At 47.7% G+C, this 19,687-nt stretch overlaps 1 protein-coding gene across 6 annotated transcripts in view; it reads right to left on the minus strand.

Moving 5' to 3' along the window:
- Nucleotides 1–1,032: 1,032 nt before the first annotated feature.
- Nucleotides 1,033–19,687, minus strand: part of MORF4L1 (mortality factor 4 like 1) — a 40,624-nt gene continuing 21,969 nt past the window's right edge. For all 6 annotated transcript variants that reach the window (XM_078612820.1, XM_078612821.1, XM_078612819.1 and 3 more), the window contains 5 exons: nt 19,399–19,500; nt 12,749–12,837; nt 10,815–10,987; nt 3,040–3,124; nt 1,033–2,133 (listed from right to left, as the gene is read on the minus strand). In XM_078612820.1, the coding sequence (XP_078468946.1) occupies nt 2,049–2,133; nt 3,040–3,124; nt 10,815–10,987; nt 12,749–12,837; nt 19,399–19,500 (534 nt within the window). In that variant the 3' untranslated portion in view covers nt 1,033–2,048. The remainder of the gene's footprint in view (nt 2,134–3,039; nt 3,125–10,814; nt 10,988–12,748; nt 12,838–19,398; nt 19,501–19,687) is intronic.

Here is a 19,687-nt window from a genome sequence, read left to right on the forward strand (position 1 = left end):
TTTTACCAATTGTGGGAATTTTGGGGAAATGTCCCCAGCGCTTTCGTTTCTTCCGTACGGCGCTTTGCGGGGAGTGACGTTGGGGGGAAGGTGCGTCTGTGTGAGAACGACACGAGGCCCGACGCAGCTGCTTCACTCGCAGAGGTTTTTTTCTTGTTAACACAAACTCAATAAACCCTTGACCCCTCGTGGAACAACAACAATGTGTCTACCTAATCGCAACGGGGTGTTGCGAATGCACGAGGACCCCCAGCAAGATGCCCTGAAGTCACGCCACTCAAGTGACCACAACTCAAGGATAAAGATTTGCACGGACAGTAGCTCTTTCTTAACACAGGGTAAAACCTATTATTTTTCATACTTTGATACTGACCAAAAAGGTATCAAATGATATAGCTGCTCACCACGAGCTATAAATGCGCTTAGCTTTGTGCTGTTAACCTTTTTGCATTCTCTGGTCTGATACCGGTGAGACTAAGCCATAAAGAAGGCGGTCTCTGGTATAGGCCAATCAGTTTCAAAGACAACGCATTATCAAAGCATGTTTTGTTTGCATGTTCACCGCAGGTACGCGTGGTTAATGCAGACTTAATTCCATGCAAGAGGTAACCATATGGTGTTTGAACATCTTAACAACCGTTTTATTGCCAGAAAGAGTAAAACCTATTCTTATTTTTCAGACATCAGTCTGCCAGTAGGCGGGCGACGTTGCTACGTAGTTTGCCCCTATTGAGTAATTTGCGAACGATTAATACAATTTGGCGAATTTGCACCGCGATACTGGCATGCACGGCCTGATCTAGTTCGAATAACGTCACTGGATCGTTTAATGTCTGCCGTGAAGCAGACGGCGCAAGCATCTATGGTTCACATTCCCGCAGCATTCACCAGGACAGCCACCGGGCTCGAGCTGGGAACCTCTGCAAGGCGCGGCAAAAACACGCCACCACTCAACCACATCACCGGGAGTTTAGACACGACACACCACGTACGGATTAATGCGCGTTCGTTTGAGCGATTAAACAACAAGCATTTGACCTTTGGAAGACATCAACTTCGTGTTTATTAACTGTAAAGTTACATTGTGAGAACCTAATACTGTACACAGAAACATCACAATAACGATGTTAAGCCGTGAAAACCCGAGTTAAACGTTAAGTTGACAACCATACGTTTTATTCTCAGCACAGATGTAAAAAACCGCCAGATACACTATTAACGCTGCCTCACAACTGAGGAACGTATAGGTAACAGGTCAACATTTCAAGCGTTGACCTATCTTAAAGGGCACAAAAGAGTGGAAATAATTATGGACATAGTCCGTGAGGCTTTCTTTATTTACTTTTCCCCTAACGAAAAGGCCGATTTATTGTTTTAATATTAGTGACATTGATAACAACGGCTTAGAAAATAAACAGGAGGCTTTCTTGCAAAACTTGAAAGCCACGAGTCGCCCAGTGATTCAATACAATATTTCGCCATTTTCATCTCCAAGCGATATGACTGCCTCTTCCAAACGATAGCGACGGGTGGCGTCTGTCTAAAACGATCGCCCACGGCGTCTACGCGGCCAGGTGCTGGCTGCCGGTCCCGTCTGCGACCGCCAGCCGGTCACACGGGAAGAACAAGACGACGATGTGAATGACGGTATGCAACGAGAATTCTCTTAAGCGCGTCATTGTTCGCAACGCTCTTCCTCAAACTCTACACCTCCCCCCCACCACCGTACTCCCTTCAACCTCTGCGCTCGCCCCCCAGACTCTGCCTCTCTCTATGGAAACGAAGCGGTGGCACGAAGCAGTACAATCTATTTGCATGCACACAGCTTCAGCCGTGACAAATTAATGCTCGGAAACAATAATGCATTTTATATATAAAGAGCCCTTATGTAAAGGCTTATGAATAAAACACTTCAAAGCTTTATATATGCTGCAGTGAATACGACGCTTTAAGTGCATCCTTCCTAAATGGGGAAAAATGCTCCGAGAGGAAACGTTCGCTCCGAGCTCCATCATGTCTGACCTTTGCCTCCTCTCACTCTTGGATTATTATACGGCCTTCCGGTGGTACTCTGGTGGGGCCACTTCATAGTCATTCGCGCTGAAGAGGGCGGCAGAGTTTTTCACGAGGTACCTTCGACCGAAAAAGGGGGGGGGGGGGGGGTGGGCGATCGCATGAGCAGTCCACATGTCATCATCACTGACACCCCTAACAATATTATTACCAGTCACTAGAATATCTGTCATCATCATCGTGGATGGAATCATCACACTCACCACTGTCACGTTTAGCACCATCAACATCGCAACATTGTTACCGCCATTATCACCACCACCACAACTCTTGTGGTATCAACGTTTGAAAATTATAGCAAATCACTCAACTGGGAAAGACACAGAAATCGTCTGCCCCCTCCCCCAATGCGATAAACTATTTTAGGATACCCCCCTGAAAAAATGGTCTTTGAGACTCAGTGAGACATTCCTGGGTAAAGAACCGTATTACTATAATAATAAATTATTTGGTGATGCTGTTGCATTGGTAGTGGTTCACAAGCACAAATAACCAGGCGGTGCCCTTTGAGAGGTTCTCTACGCACGGTGTCAGATTTAGGGGACCCGGTCACTAATGGGGACATTAGTTCATGACAAATCATCCAGGGAGGGCCGTGAATAAAAGCGCGTTACATTTGTGGCATTAAGAAAAGTAGCAGTTTATCTATATTTGGCGTTTTAATGCGAACAGCGTAAACAAGGAGTGTGCGGGAGTGAGGAGTGGTGGCGGAGCGGTTAGCGTGCTTTGCCACGAATCTGGCGAACCTGGGTTTCGAATCCTGCTCACGGCCAAAGCCAAACTCAACACGTTAGTCAAAAAGTCTGCCTTCAAGGGCCCATTATTTTATAGACATTTCCTGAAACGTCACTCAAAGAGTTTTTTTCCATTGCTTTAAAGTCAATTGTTATTGACAAATGTGTTGATGTTTTTCTAAGATGCGGTACCTGGCAGTGCAGAGGGAGAGGGCGAATGGGTGACACTCACTTGAGAAAGTCGTGCAGGAAGATGAGAAGCAGAGCCATGCCTTTCTCGTCCAGAGGAGTGTAGGCCAGCATGGAGCCTATCCGAACTAACAAAGACAAAGACCCCCGTATAGAATTAAAAGCCTGTTGGGGCAAGTGCTGTGAGCAAGTAGCACCTATGAAGGGTGGCACAGCACACGAGGGGGTGGGTGGCCAACACCACGCCAGGCCGCCTTTTTGTCTTCCTAGTGGCAATGTTTACATACCGCGCCAGGTACTCATTTGAGGCCGAATCGACCTAGGGGAGCCCCAGGATCGGTTTAGATAAACGTCACGGATGTTGGCCATGAGCGGGAATCACACTCGGGTCACCACCACTACATTGCCCCTCCCCACCTAACACACGCACGCACCAACCGCCATTTGCTACCAAGTGGCGGTGACGTCACCATGGTGCTTGTGCTAGGCCATGTGCACGTTAAGGCCATGTGAAGTGTAGAATGCCTGCCGGCAGGTGGTCACGGGACAGACCCAGGTGCCAATGGGTTGACTGACTGAGATGACCCTCCGATGCACCACCTGTGCCCCCTATTCTGCCAACTTGGTGTTATAGCACTCCAGCGCTCTGCTCATTGTTGTGAGAGTCGCTCCTCTGCCCTCTTTTGTTGCTGGAGGGCGACTGCCTCCAACCGCCCAGTAGCATCCTTCACGAGCCTCCTCTACAGAGGCCGATCTTGACACCGCTGATACCAGTCATTGGCAAGTCCACTCAGCTCCACATCCGCTTGTACTACATCACTCCATCTCTTCTGTAACCCATGCCGCGTCCGTTTAGCCCACTCTACCCCGCCGAACAAAAGCTGTTTAGGCATGCGGTGGCTAGGCATGCGGGCTAAATGACCCAAACAACGCAGCCTTGCCTACCGGAGAAGCTCACCGATGGGACTTTGTCCAGATCTTTCAAGGATTTGTGAGCTCCTCACAGGCAGGCCAGCCTCAATGTCTTTAACTGGCGAAGATGTTCCATTAGGGGGGTCCATGTTTCGTAAGCATAGTGAAGGGAGGGCATGACCGTGGCTGAGAAGACCCGAAGCTTCGTGGAGTGACAGACCAGGTACGCAGTCGATGAAAAGATGCCGCTCGACTGATTCGGATTGAGACCTCTGCTGTCAAACCGGAGCTAGTCATGAGCACATGCGCACACACACATACACGAGTGCTTGCATGCGCCAAACTTGTTGTCATAACATCTTCATTATCGCTGCATAGCAGCAGAAACATATAACAGTGGTTAAGGTGTCGGGCAATAGCACGAGAGCGGAAAGAATGACAACTTCTGAGATGGAATGTTATAAAAACGATCAAGTTCATAAATGTGCAGTGACATCGCGAGATGTCAACATGTAGTACCAGCCCTAGAGGGGCCCGGTGAGCATTGATTGATAACGCGAGATGGCACTACACTTAGCGTGCAGTGCCAACCCTACAGGACAGGGTGTGTGAGTGCGGGCCGTAGGATGAGGTTACTAAAGGCCATGGCACTCTGGTTGACCCAGGAGGACACGTGACCAGTCAAGTCTGCAAAGGGGCCCCAAGTGGGGGCTAGGGGTGGTCACGTGGTTGGGATCCAGATCTCTCCCGAGGATTCTAGAAGGTGGTCGTGGCAAAGGGCGGAGCCAGCCACGCCGCAGAGAATATAAGCCGGGTTCCGAGAGGGACCAGGGTTGTTGTTCATCATGGAAGAAACCTTCGTCTACATTCTCCGTTCAACGAGTCTCCAACACGTGGACCTGGACTCAAGCTGTTGGTCCCCGTCCGTCGTAGCAATTACATTGTGATTAGTGCAACTAGCCTGGTGGTCACCACCATAGGTTGTTATTCTGTTAAGGGGAAAGTTACCCCGTGTGTTGGAGTTGATAAATGTGTTGCCTCCAAGTCTATGTTTGCGACTCAGTTGAACCCACTACAAATGTACATTGCTGAATTGATATATGAAGTAATTTTTTTCCCCATCAACAGACAATGAGTACCAAACCTTCACACACACCAATACCCGCCATTCACCACTAAGTCAGGGTGATGTCACCATGACGCCTGTGCCAGGCTAGGTGGACTTTGAGGTCACGTGTGAAAGGCAAGCTAGCAGGTCACTGGACAGACCCAGGTGTTATTGGTTAACTGTCTGAGATGACTGACAGATGCACGCGTTCCCTACTGTGAAAAATGTCAGTGTTTTAGCCGCCCGGCGCTCCGCTAATTGTTGTTAGCATTGCTCCTCTACCTGGTACCAGTCATTGGCAAGTCCACTCAGTTTCACATCATCCAGTGCTTCATCAGCCCGTCTGTGCCGTGTTTTTTCCCCCTCGATGTGGCCAACAGAAGCTGCTTTGGCATGCGGTGGATGGGTATGCAGGATACATAACACAACCAATGCAACCTCGCCTGGCAGAAGAGCTCACTGATGGGACTGTGTCCAGACCTTTCAAGGATCTACGAGCTCCTCACGCAATCCAGTCTGGTCAAACCCAGGATGGATTGTAGGCAGGCCACAATGAATTTTTCGAATCCAGTGCAGATGCTCCAATAAAGAAATCCAACCTTTTGCAAGCATAGAGAAGGGAGGGCAAAACCGAGGCTGAAAAGACCCGGAGCGACAGGACAGGCAAAAGCTTCTACACAGCGTTACCCAGCCAACGAAAAGAGAATGTCACTCGAATGAATCAGTGAAGCAACGCATGTATACGCCCACACACACACATGCAAACACACGCATACACCCACGCAGATGTAATGACATAAGCACGCACACAAACATTTGCACCCATGCGGACATAGATGTGCACATCAACATCGCCCAATTTCATGTATCGAGGCGGGATGTACGTGTATGTAAGGTGCCCATATATACTATATACAGATCAAAAACAAATTCAGGGGCAGGGTTGACAGTGATGGAGAGGCCCAGGCCGAACATACTTTATGTATGTCATAAATAACACACTGCCTTGCAACAAGTAAAACAGACGCTAATGAATATATACGAGGTCTTAAATTATGGCGAAAACATAAAAAAGACACGGCACTAAATGCTCAAATAAAATACGACACGCTGACAGAAGAAGTACGTGTAACGCTTAAGCATCTCCAGAAATCAAACAGGGAATTTTACGATTGGAAAACTCTCAAGATATAATTTTCTCAGCTCGCGTGAAATGCTCTGACCAAAAAAAAGGATAGGTTTTATTCAAACACAGGGCCCAACAACAGGCCAAGAAGATGTGCAGATGTGTATCTAACCTATAAACGTAATTTTTTGTCTGTCCGTCTGCGTGTCTGTCTGTATACGAAACTTGCGAAGGATGTGGCTCGCAAACCGTGGGGCTTACGTTTAAAAACAGTAGCCAGGTACCACGCCATAAGCCCCGTGGTGAGCCAGCGCTATTCCATTTTCCCATCCGTCAACTTTAAAGTAGTTAAATTAGCAATTTAGCGCTATTTATTATTAATTTTTTTCCAACCCTGAGGTAAATTCTTCAAAGTGTCATGTCCTCTTCCCCCCCACCCCATTGTGTTCACTTACTACTATAGGGTCGGTAGATACAAATATTATAGCGCTTATATAATATTATTGTAGAGCGGGTGGGGGGGATGGTGGGGGAGAGGGTAGCAACCCAGCCTCAGCCTGCCAAGGTGACGCGTCATCTGGTCCAACACCATGTGAGACTAGGCTCTAAGGAAAGCTGTCTCGGGTGTGGACCAATCAACTTCAAGGACAGCGCATACATTATCAGAGTTATGTTTTTTGTTTACATTCCGACTGCAGGTATTGTAGTCTATGCAAACATGACTCCTTGTAAAAAAGGTGTCAGTTTTGTTGCCAGATAAAAGGGTAAAAAAACAATTATCATATTTTTCTACTGGCAAATGAGGTTCCAATGGTGTAAGATGAGGTTGTTTATGTGTGGTCATCTTATTTTCTCCGAGTGATTTCTAATCGGATTCTTTCGGGTTGCATCATCATTTTACGATAACCCTCGCCACCCGATAGAACCAATCACAGGTGAAGAGTATTTGGCTGCTATAATCATCCACTTCGTTGAGCTATCATATTTGGCCAGGTCACTTCTGAAAAAAATAGCTATATAGCTCAGTGGGCCTTACCTGGTAAAATAAACATACCTTGATTTAAACTAAACTTTCATGTCATGGGAAAATATGCCGAATAATTTGGTCATCCAGAAAAATCTGAGGAACTTATGCATATATGTATGTTGAACTTCTTTTGTACTGTACGTAGCCAACCGTGCTAACCGGAGGAGCGGAAACATTGAAAAGCCCAACCAACATTTTGACAATTTTCTACGCCGTTCTGCTGGAGATTACGTCCAGCATCCTGAGGTGTTAACAGATGCTGAGCTCTCATCGTGTGCGAGCTGAGCTCCGGACTGTAATCTCGCGCAAAGTGTCATATAAAATTGTCAAAATTGCTTTTCAGCATTACTCTGGTGGTTTGCTGAAAGAAAAAAAATCGATTGGCATATTTGGCCATGACGTGATATCTTCATTTGATTGATCTTCTTGGTTCTTTCGGTAAAGTCACGTAGAAGGGAAGTAATAAAATAATACAAATAAAACATAATAAAATAATTCTCACGACGTTTCGGCCACAACGCAAGCAGCCGTCCTCAGGTGAAGAAACAGGTCTGTCGAGAAGACAGCGTCTGAATGACACGCCCCAGGCTTGGAGTGTCTATTTAAGCTAGGTTGGAGCGGGAAGGTGCACCTTAACAAAATAATTTGCATATCAATAGGAATTTAGCATATTTATGGAAAATGCAGATATGGGATTAGTACTACTTGTGAAGTGCGTAGGAGGTGGAAAGGGGGTTTAAAGTCATTATGCCCGTGCATTATGCAGGATTAGCAGAATCAAAGGGAGGGGGTAGGAGTAGCATTAATGAAGTGAAGGAATGTTAATAGTATGTAGCTGCAGTAACTCAACCACCACGTAAACAACTAAAGTATAAACTACATAGTATCATCAGTATACTAAATATACTCTCCAATAAGCTGATCTACTAACAGTAAGTAATACATTATAATTCTATGTCGCAAAATTATAATATGCTTTCAGCTAAACTTCATTCTCTTATCGATTTAAAGCTTTCGTGACTGCAGGGATTCATCTTCTTGGTTCTTTCGGTAAAGTCACGTAGAAGGGAAGTAATACAATAATGAAAATAAAACATAATAAAATAATTCTCACGACGTTTCGGCCACAACGCAAAGCCACCGTTAGCTGTGTTAGTAAATGGCGACTTGCCATTCTTTTCCACCTCCATGTGGCCACTGCGCTGTCCGAGCTCTCGCCGAGCTTCAAATTTCTTACATTGACATGCTAATCTCTCACAATACATTGGCCACCCCCCACAGCTCTGTAGTACCTCTTCCACATTGGCAATAGCTGCCCCGCCCATCTCTAAACCATTTGTAAACAGCTCTTTGATCGGTGTAGACTTACTGCAGGCTACAGAGACCTCTCCTACATTAACATTAGTTTCCCTGCCCATCTCTAAACCTTTATAAACAGCCTGCTTCGGCAGATTTCCCCCTCTTTTTTCACCTGAAGACGATTGCTTGTGTTGCGATCGAAACATCGTGATATTGTATTATTTTTTCTATCTACGTCGCTTTACCGAAAAACCCAAAGAATATGAAGGACCGCAGAGCTTGGGTGGGGAATTTGGATCCGGCTCTCCGCCACGCCGATGTCTTTTGCACTCGAGTGTGGTCTCAAGATGTCGTCTTTCTTTGTGAGCGAGCGGGATAGTATGCAGCGAGTTTCAAGTTGAAATTAAGAATTATTATTATTAATTAGCTGGCGGGGCAAAGCACAAAAAGCAAAGAGGAGAAAAAGCTATCCCGAAGCAACAAAAAGGCACGATGACGAAAAGCTGACATGGAAATGTATGAAAATGTCAAAATACAAACATAATACAAATAACTCTGTGAAGCCATTCAGGCAAGGTACAAGACTTGAATTGAAAGGACACAATGAGAACGTGATTGAAGATTTCACAATTACCACTGAGAGCATGAAAGGAGAACCGTAACCCTGAGAGCGCAAGACGGAACAATAATAAACGACACAAATAAAAAACTAATTATTAAAGGGATGCTGCTGCATAGGCAGTTGTGCATAAGTGCAATCAACAAAAACAATAAACACATCACGTGCTATGAATGTCACCTATTATATAGTTTTCTTTTAAAGCCAAAGTTTTACTGATGAATGTGTTGAGTTTTTTTTTTTACAGAGATAGAATTTGAAGCAAATCTCTCAAAGAAACGAAACCAAAAAAGCCTCCTATACCCATTAAGAAGCAAGCAGCACCCTTCACAATCCGAAATGAGCAAAAGCCTAAGGTGGAATAACGGTGGAGCCCCTGTTAATTTTATAACATATTTCCAAAACATTTGATTGCAGGCATAAACACATACGTGGGAGAAAGCCAACTCTGATTTTCTGAGGCGAGCATGTGGGTTGGTAACTGTGTGGTGAGGCCTTCATCCAACAGTAGACTGACCATGGCCGATGATGATGATGGTTACGTTAATGATAATTCGTGACATTGATTGTGAGTGCACACTTTGCAAGTGTCATTCGTGGGGCGGTGATATGGCCCAGCGGTAGCACGCATGCTGATCCTTTGCAGTCGTTCGTGGATAAAATCCAAGCAGGCTGCCCTGGTTAATACTGCAGCGGTATTCACTGTAAAGTACATGCCGCCTGCTTCTTCAACAGTGGAATTAAAAAAACTCTGCTCATTATTTTATTTAAATACACCCCTTCGCAGTAAAATGCCTTTGCATTTACAATAACCTTAATGCTCCTAGTTGCACCTTGAGATCAGTGAGCGCTGAACTTTCAGCAGTTGTCTTAGAGAAGGGAGAGTGGGCAAGGGGGGCCTATAGTTGCTATACTCCGTGCATCAGAGACTCAATGCCCCGACAAATCAGCAATGCTGCTGGACAATCAAACCTTTTAAATCAAATTTTAAAACACATGCAATTGCAGTTAGTTTATTTTAGAGCAGGATTGATCAGCAAATGGGTTTGAGTTATTACTTGTTGTGTGTCTGTGCGATTGCAAAGCACTCTAGGATGCTCTGAATGAAGAGCGTTCTGTAAATGCCAATCTATTATATAACGTGCCGTGAATTGGGGTGAATATTGGCTAAGAGTGGTGCCGTAGAGGTGGGTGGTATAGAGCCCTTCCCACAAAAGAAACCGTTACGGTGATGCCTGCCCCCCCCACCTGGGCCCCCTCCCCCACCAGGCGCCCCTACCCCGAGCTGGCGGCGGTATCGGCAGCAGCGACATCCCCTAAGCCAGGCCCCGGTGGCCAGGAGCACAGCCACTGTGGGTGCCGTGGATGTCCAGACACCCCCACCATGTTTAGATACGGCTAAGAGACTCCCACACCATTTTGTAGAAAAGTTCTGCTGTTTCTGAGTTCGCGTTTAACGAGGCGACCTAAATCCCTTTGAATGCCACAACGGAATCTTTAAAATACACGGAAGCGCACACGAAAAGTAGGTTCAGTCCTCGCCAGCAGTTGTGCAGATTTATAATACCTATTGCTGTAGAATTCCTCTTATCCGTGATGAAGTGAAGGGGGAGGTGGGGAGTGAGTAGGGGGGGGCTGCCACCAGATCCCATCGGTAATCTGACCAACGACCCACAGGAACCACTCGCAAGTGAGGCCACACCCGCGACTTCAGGGGATGCGCTCACCAAAGAGGCGCAGGAGGTGGGGGGCGCCATAGACGTGGGACATGGGCGCGTCGGGGTGGTCGGCCAGGATGTCGGCGTACTGCGGCCGCTCGAACTTGTAGAGCAGCTGCGTGCCGAGCATGACGTTGAAGTACTCACGGACCCCCGCCACCACGTCGCTCACCGCGTACTCCCTCAAGGGGGGGGAGAGGTGGGTGGGGGTGGTGGGTTGGGGCGCGATGACATCCGTGAGTGCTTGTGAGGGGAAGTAAAAATTAACAGTTTGTGCGAATTGTTTTTCCAACAGAAGTTGAGTGGTAAATAAATCCCTCAGGTGCACACGGACACACAAACAAAAATCCCTCCTCCCCCCATATAGCCTTCAAAGGTTGGCACAGCACACAAGGAGGTTGGTGGTCATAACCATGCCCAGCCGCCATCGTCTCCCCAGTGGTAATGTGTCGCACCCAGTTCTAATTTGAGGCTGAGTCAACCTCAGAACGGCCCAGGGCTCGGTTCAGTTGTCACCTGCATTGGCCATGAGCAGGAATCGAAGTTAGGTTGTCGGGTTCGTAAAGAAGCACACTTACCGCTGTACTACCGCTCCACACACACCGGACACACGTGAACATGGTCGCACATGCTGGGACACACACACGGACAGACACGCCGGGACACGCATGGACATGCAGGGACAACGCACGTTCCGGGACAAGCAGGTTCCGGGATAAGCACGCGCTGGGATGGACACACACATGCCGAATGCGACAATGGCCATCAGCTACCAATGTGAAACCCAACGGGATTACGGCTTCGAAATTGGCCTTTGATGATGTGAGGTCACCGGGCAATTTTGTACAATTCCCACCCCAATAATGTGGCTGAAAATGGGTAAAGTACTAGGCTTCGCCCACGGATTAACTGTGCGCTGCTCTCAAGGCGATCAATCATGTAATTAAATGCGTGACACACACCTGACCCCAGTGCCGTGGTAAACACGCGTGGACTTTTCCCGCGCTGTGCCGCGCGGTTTAAATTGAACCCTTTTGGGTTCACTTTGGGTCGCCGGTGGTTCAAGAGGGATTACACTGCGTGACAAAAAATGTTTTGTTCCTGGGTAGTAAGTGTTATTTTCCAATTGCTTATGCTTCAAAAGTACAGAAAATGGCTATTATTCCCCACAAACTTTGCTTTTGTGACCAGGACAGCGATATTTTGAAATTTACCTGTTTTAAATGAGAAAACATGGTGTGCATTTATGTCATTCCTTCACATAAGGTCCTGGTCACAAAAGCAAAGTTTGTGGGCTTTCCATACCAACTCGCACGCCTTTGGTGGGGGGGGCGGCCCATGACAAGTCACACGCCTTCGGTGGGAGTGAGGGGGACATTTTCTTTCGCGTTAAAAATGCTATAAAAATACACTAAACGCTGACGTTAATGCTTCACTGTGCAATGTCCCCCCCCCCACCCTGATGCGTGCAGTTATTACTACTATACAGTCGGTAGATGCTACCACTATAGGCCGTAGATATTACTGCAGAGCGGCCGGGAAGATCGTAGCTGGGGGGGGGTCAGGGGTAGCAGCCCAGCCCCAGCCTGCCAAGGTGCCACCTCGGCCGGTGCCAACAGTCAGTACGCACAGCTGTTAGATTTTTAAGAGTATTTTTGAAATATATTTTGGACCCAGGCAACGCCGGGTACTTCCTGCGAGTGGTAAAATAAAAAAAATAGTTTAATCGTTATGAACCTGTCCGTCCAGATATTTTTGAGTTACTCTCATATTCATGGGTTATTTCCACGTACTCGGGTTTCTCCCCAGATAATAATAACTCTATATAAAGAAACTGGCCATAAACAAGCCACACAGGAGCCTCCTGAGAAAATCTTGAGATTCATTGAGGCTTTCCTGGGAAAACATTACTATTGAGTGCTGTCTTGTGCTAGGCAACTTACTTGTTGTCCGAATTCCCCCGTGACTTCTTGTAATTGGAGTAGTCTTCAAGGATGGAATCGACATTTTTCTTCGCGGGAAGGTGAAATAGCTGAACAAGAAAAGAGTGAGAGAGATGGAAGGTGAAAGTGCCTTTGTTACCATGAGAACATGACAGCTCTCTCCCGTCGCAGCTCTGACAACAGTATGGGACATTGCGTTCCTGTTCCTCAATTGCGTTCTAAATGTGCTACCAAAGTCACACGCCACGACACAAAAACATTCACATCGTGAATTCTCACACACAGCAGTCTAACATCATCACCTGTTATAGAAGGGCTTCTGGAAGGTGACACCACACAACCACTGTTGAGGTCCCTTCGTTTGCCTGTTGCACGTACTAACGACCGTATTTTTAGTTGTGGCTCGGCTCAGGCTCGCCCCCTAACACTCAGGCTCAGCTCATGTATGAGCCACTCAGTTGCTTGTTTAGAGATGCACGAGTGGCTCAGCCACTACTCAACTCAAGCTCCTGAGTGTGGCTGGGACAATACTCAGAGCCAGCTCAAGGTAAGCATGGATTTGAGCTAAGCCATGACTAAGGATTTGGGCTTAATTGGTGCCACCTTCTCACCTGCCTTACTAAAGAGGTTTTCATTGCAAGGCAATCAAATAGGTAAATATATGATACTATTCAGAGGCAGAATGTGATTTAAATGATAAACCACATTCAATATTACGGGTGTATCGTGCAGCGAATCGGTGACCATCTTGAGACAATCAACTTGGTACAAATGAAAACCCGGCTTGAATCGAGGATCTCAAGCTTCAAATCTAGAATCTCAGCGGTGCTTACTCAGCGCTCTGACACGGTGGTATGAGCCCCCATGACTCCAGAGCCACGGGGTCAGTTTGGCACGTGACATTCATGAAAAGCAATTACAATTCTCAGGGACGATGGGTCAAGGCCAGCTTCTGTTTAGAATTACGCTGCTAGCAGGAGGCGAGGGCTAGCGGTGGCCGGCGATTGAGAGACTTTTACGAACGTGCGGCAGCACACTGCTCAGAATTCCCGGGGAAGCATTCATCGCATTGGTGGCGTCCTGCTCGCTCAGCGGCAGGCCTGCGGGGGGGGGACGAGGCATGTACACAAGTATGAATCAATATGACAAACGAGGGACTGGCGCCACTGGCTACGTGCTCGCACATTTCATCATTTTGCCACAATACAACTGTTGGTTTATTTATTTAAAACATTTGTCCGTTTGAATGTCACGTGGTTGGTATGGAGTTTGAAGCTTTCATGTCATCATTTCCAGTTACCGAATGGTAAATTTATTGGGTGTACGCAGTCAACAACCATTAAATAATTAATAAAGGGGCTGTATTGAAAATTGTGTGCATAAAAACATAGTGAGGGAAAAAAGTATTTGATCCCCTGCTGATTTTGTACGTTTGCCCACTGACAAAGAAATGATCAGTCTATAATTTTAATGGTAGGTTTATTTGAACAGTGAGAGACAGAATAACAACAAAAAAATCCAGAAAAACGCATGTCAAAAATGTTATAAATTTATTTGCATTTTAATGAGGGAAATAAGTATTTGAACCCTCTGCAAAACATGACTTAGTACTTGGTGGCAAAACCCTTGTTGGCAATCACAGAGGTCAGACGTTTCTTGTAGTTGGCCACCAGGTTTGCACACATCTCAGGAGGGATTTTGTCACACTCCTCTTTGCAGATCTTCTCCAAGTCATTAAGGTTTCGAGGCTGACGTTTGGCAACTCGAACCTTCAGCTCCCTCCACAGATTTTCTATGGGATTAAGGTCTGCAGACTGGCTAGGCCACTCCAGGACCTTAATGTGCTTCTTCTTGAGCCACTCCTTTGTTGCCTTGGCCGTGTGTTTTGGGTCATTGTCATGCTGGAATACCCATCCACGACCCATTTTCAATGTCCTGGCTGAGGGAAGGAGGTTCTCACCCAAGATTTGACGGTACATGGCCCCGTCCATTGTCCCTTTGATGCGGTGAAGTTGTCTTGTCCCCTTAGCAGAAAAACACCCCCAAAGCATAATGTTTCCACCTCCATGTTTGACGGTGGGGATGGTGTATTTGGGGTCATAGGCAGCATTCCTCCTCCTCCAAACACGGCGAGTTGAGTTGATGCCAAAGAGCTCCATTTTGGTCTCATCTGACCACAACACTTTCACCCAGTTGTCCTCTGAATCATTCAGATGTTCATTGGCAAACTTCAGACGGGCATGTCTATGTGCTTTCTTGAGCAGGGGGACCTTGCGGGCGCTGCAGGATTTCAGTCCTTCACGGCGTAGTGTGTTACCAACTGTTTTCTTGGTGACTATGGTCCCAGCTGCCTTGAGATCATTGACAAGATCCTCCCGTATAGTTCTGGGCTGATTCCTCACCGTTCTCATGATCATTGCAACTCCACGAGGTGAGATCTTGCATGGAGCCCTAGGCCAAGGGAGATTGACAGTTCTTTTGTGTTTCTTCCATTTGCGAATAATCGCACCAACTGTTGTCACCTTCTCACCAAGCTGCTTGGCGATGGTCTTGTAGCCCATTCCAGCCTTGTGTAGGTCTACAATCTTGTCCCGGACATCCTTGTAGAGCTCTTTGGTCTTGGCCATGGTGGAGAGTTTGGAATCTGATTGATTGATTGTTTCTGTGAACAGGTGTCTTTTACACAGGTAACAAGGTGAGATTAGGAGCACTCCCTTTAAGAGTGTGCTCCTAATCTCAGCTCATTACCTGTGTAGTGGTGATACGCGCTGGGGTAGCGATCAGGTGCCAGCGCGTTGTGATTGGATGTGTGTGTGGTGACGCGCGCTGACGGTGAGGGATCAGGGGTCAGCGCGGGATCGTGGGTTGTGTGGTGTTGATTGGCTGGGTGCCGGTGACGTGCTGGTGTGGGAGTGATCGAGTGGCAGCGCGGCGTGATTCGTTGGGGAGTGGAAACACGCGTTGGGGAAAGAGGATCGTAGAGATAGCGCGTTGTGATTGGTTCACTAACAAGCGATGCTCGCATCGAGGTCCGCATCCGCTCCGTCTCCCGGGAGGAACGACTATATAAGGTGATGCGCACAGGCGCACGGGGAGAGTGTAACCAGCGAAGACTGAAGACGGGAGGAAGAGCCAGGGCCCTGCGGTACCTAGTCCCGCTGTCCTGCGAGGACCGGGACTCTGTGTAACCCAGAGGCGGAGTGTAGGGTGAGCATGCAGTGTCAGCATGCCGAGTGTGTAGCCGGGGCCTAGAGTGTACACGAGACGAGTGATATGGGTGTAGCCAGAGGCGTAAGGTCTACACGAGACGAGTCTACACAAGAAGAGTCTACACGAGACGAGTGATGTGTGTGTAGCCAGAGGCATAGGGTCTACACGAGAAGAGTCTACACGAGACGAGTGATGTGTGTGTAGCCAGAGGCATAGGGTCTACACGAGAAGAGTCTACACGAGACGAGTGATGTGTGTGTAGCCAGAGGCATAGGGTCTACACGAGAAGAGTCTACACGAGACGAGTGATGTGTGTGTAGCCAGAGGCATAGGGTCTACACGAGAAGAGTCTACACGAGACGAGTGATGTGTGTGTAGCCAGAGGCATAGGGTCTACACGAGGCGAGTCTACACGAGACGAGTGAGGCGTGTGTAGCCAGAGGCCTGGAGTCTACACGAGTTCAGTACGGTGTGTTATAAGAAGAATAGAGGTTACGAGTTGTACCGGTGTCTGGTGACCGTACGCGGAAGAATAGAGACTACACGTTGTATCGAGATAAGCGAAGATTTAATAAAAGAAGTGTGTTACCCGTCAAGGAGTTTCCTGCCGTCATTTCCAATACTTCACCTGTATAAAAGACGCCTGGGAACCAGAAATCTTTCGGATTGAGAGGGGGTCAAATACTTATTTCCCTCATTAAAATGCAAATCAATTCATAACATTTTTGATATGCGTTTTTTTGGAATTTGTTGTTGTTATTCTGTCTCTCACTGTTCAAATAAACCTACCATTAAAATTATAGACTGATCATTTCTTTGTCAGTGGGCAAACGTACAAAATCAGCAGGGGATCAAATACTTTTTTCTCTCAATGTATCATCGCACTCAGAGCTAATGCTGCCTTACAACAGAAAGCATCTCAAAATGAGCACGTCATGGTCAAGAGGTCATCATGGCCAATGCCATGATCGCCACCACACTTCACCATCACTCCCGTCCTTCTGCCAGATCCCACAGCACATGCACAGCCACCACCTGACCTCCAATGTCTGCTATTGCAGTATCTGATCATGTGGACTTCGTTTTCCCCTTGATATCAAACTCCCAATGACGGTCGAGCATGCCGCTTCTAAACCACTCGCATAACCCTTTTCCCACCTACCCCCCCACCCCCCACCCCATGGATGTGTCAACAGAGGTCGCCGGCTCAGTCCGATCTTTCAGCATGGGAGTTAATTGGGCGAGGTTTTTAAGAAATCCCCCGCCACCTCCGTCCACTCACAGCAGTTGTAAACGGGTACACAATAGTTGGCAGATTGGTAGCTCGTTGAGTGTGGAGGGGTAAAGTTGTGGGGTACTTGCACCTCTTCCAAGACGCCTGGCCAGCATAGAAGAAGGGAAGCTACATACGCTCTAGATAGGCCTCGGCAAGGTAAATTACCTTTTTTACCGGGTAAAAGGGTAAAGGTAAAGGGTAAAGGTTTCCACATGCCAAGGGGTAAGGTAAAGGGTAGGGTAAAGGTAGCTCAGAAAAATTACCCGGTAGGGTAAAGTTAGCACGAATAATTACCCGGTAAATACAGTACCTTGTTTACCGCTAAAAGCTCCGTGGCGCTGTCCGTGGCCTCTATTTTAAATTGCGATAATTGATGTCGCATCAGATGGAGACGGTCCACGTTCTTGAGGTACTAGACGACGAGGTCGAGGACGCCAGCAACGGCATTTTTGGGGTCGCTGCGAACAGCAATCGAAAGAGGCAGCGGCATGCATTCCCGTGGGAGCGCACGCACGATTGGATGGAGGGTGATCCCCATGTACAGCAAGGGAAGTGGTTTTCCACCCACACGAACGCGTCGGTGTGGAAAGCCCACCTCAAGAAGCACAACGTGCTCGCCCCAGGCAGCGAGGTCAGGACGTCGGCGTCGGCTGCCTGAAGGTTCCGTCTAACTGGGCTGGAGCGGCGCAGGATCTTATTGCCTGTCGTTCGTCCGAGGACGATGGCAATGACGAACTTGATCAGGTTGTTGACGAGATCGCCATCGACCAAGATGACTGGGACGAGGAGGTTATGGAGGACGGCGTCGTCGACAGCCTCAACGCCCAATTCTCGAGTATTCTATATGTATAAAGCGCTCTACCTAGCATTTACCGTTATAAACCTTTTTCATGTGTAGTTCCCTAGTAATTAACCTGTAATCGGGTAATTGTGTATGGGCTAAGGGTAAAGGGTAGGGTAAAGGTAGGTTCGTTGCTTTTTACCTTACCTGCTAAAGGGTAAAAGGTAGGGTAGAGCGATGGTAGTGTGGTAAGGTAAAAGGTAGGGTAAAGGTAGTCTTGTTTTTTTTACCGTTTAACTTTTACCTTACCTTGCCGAGGGCTAGCTCTAGATACGTTCTCGAGAGGCCCGATAGAGCTCCCTCTAGGAGAGGCCCTTCGGCCAACAGGTACCCGAGCAAGTAATTGTAGGAATGCACCTTTAAATTTACCTTATCCCACCCACCTGTGGTCATGTGGCAGGAATCGGTTAAATGTCCCCTCCCACCACCTCTCACCCGCTCAGCCCTTTCATCTGGCGTGACAGCGGTATTTGGAAAATGGCCATGGCAATGGCGGGGGATGCGAGCTGATTTTTGTCGCGGTGGAGAGGAGCGGGCGTTGACTCGCGCGCCGAGTGCTCCCACAGACGACTGTCACCATGGTGCGTGCGCGCGCCACCGCGGTGCGTGTGCACACGTCGCACTTGTTCATCGACCCAGCGCCTTAAATCCACCGCTGAAGGCCCACCCAAACCAACGCCATTTCCCACATCCTCACGGTGTGTAGTGGAAAGCAGGGTGTCGGTCACCACGGACGCGTGGGGCTATGCAGGGGTCGGCAAACCTGCAGCTATGGAGCCGCATGCTGGCTATTTAGCTTCCCCCCTGTGGCTCTTTGGCTGCCCCCTGTGGCTCTTTGGATATATTTTGCACTTCTCGTGCAAAATATATCCATTATTGCGCCGCCCCCCCCCCCCCAAAATCCAAAAGTAAATTTTGATACTTTTTGCATTGTGTACAGTCTGGAAGCTACGCACATGCCAAATTTCAAGTTTGTTGCATGTTGGGAAGTATGCTAAACATTTCGAACAGTCACACATTCACAAATTTCCATTTAGTATATATAGATGACAGGGAATGGGTCACTATGGAATTTCTTGGTGACAACTAAATGCACAGTATTGTTCAAGAATAAATGAGGAAAAAAGAAATAGATACAGTTTAGTTCATTACATTTTGTGTATTTAAATCTGAATTTGCTTGTGTTTGTGTACAAGTCAAAAATAAAAAAGCCTCTTCTTTTTTGAAAGGTTGCCGACTCCTGGGCTAGTGCAAGGAAACGTACCCACGGCCCTCCCCCCGCCCCCCCAGAGCGCCCGCACAATGGGTCGACGGCGAGCTCACCTGCTTCTGGCGCGTGATGAGATCCCAGTCGTCCACGAGCCAGGGCTTCAGCTCCTCCGGGATCTTCACCTTTACCTCCACGCGGCTCATAAACGTCTCTTCCTGCACACGCGTGGGCACAAAGATTCCCCATATATCCTTCAATAGACTGTTGGAGCGAGTGCTGTTAGCGACCACCTATGAAGGCCGGCACAGCACACGAGGGGGTGAGTGGCCAGCACAATGCCCGGCCGACTGTCTCCCTAGTGGCGATGTTTACATACCGCACCAGCTGCTCATTTGAGGCCAA

This window comes from Lampetra planeri, chromosome 39 (genome assembly GCF_965212315.1).
Source record: "Lampetra planeri chromosome 39, kcLamPlan1.2.h2, whole genome shotgun sequence".
NCBI lineage: Eukaryota > Metazoa > Chordata > Hyperoartia > Petromyzontiformes > Petromyzontidae > Lampetra > Lampetra planeri.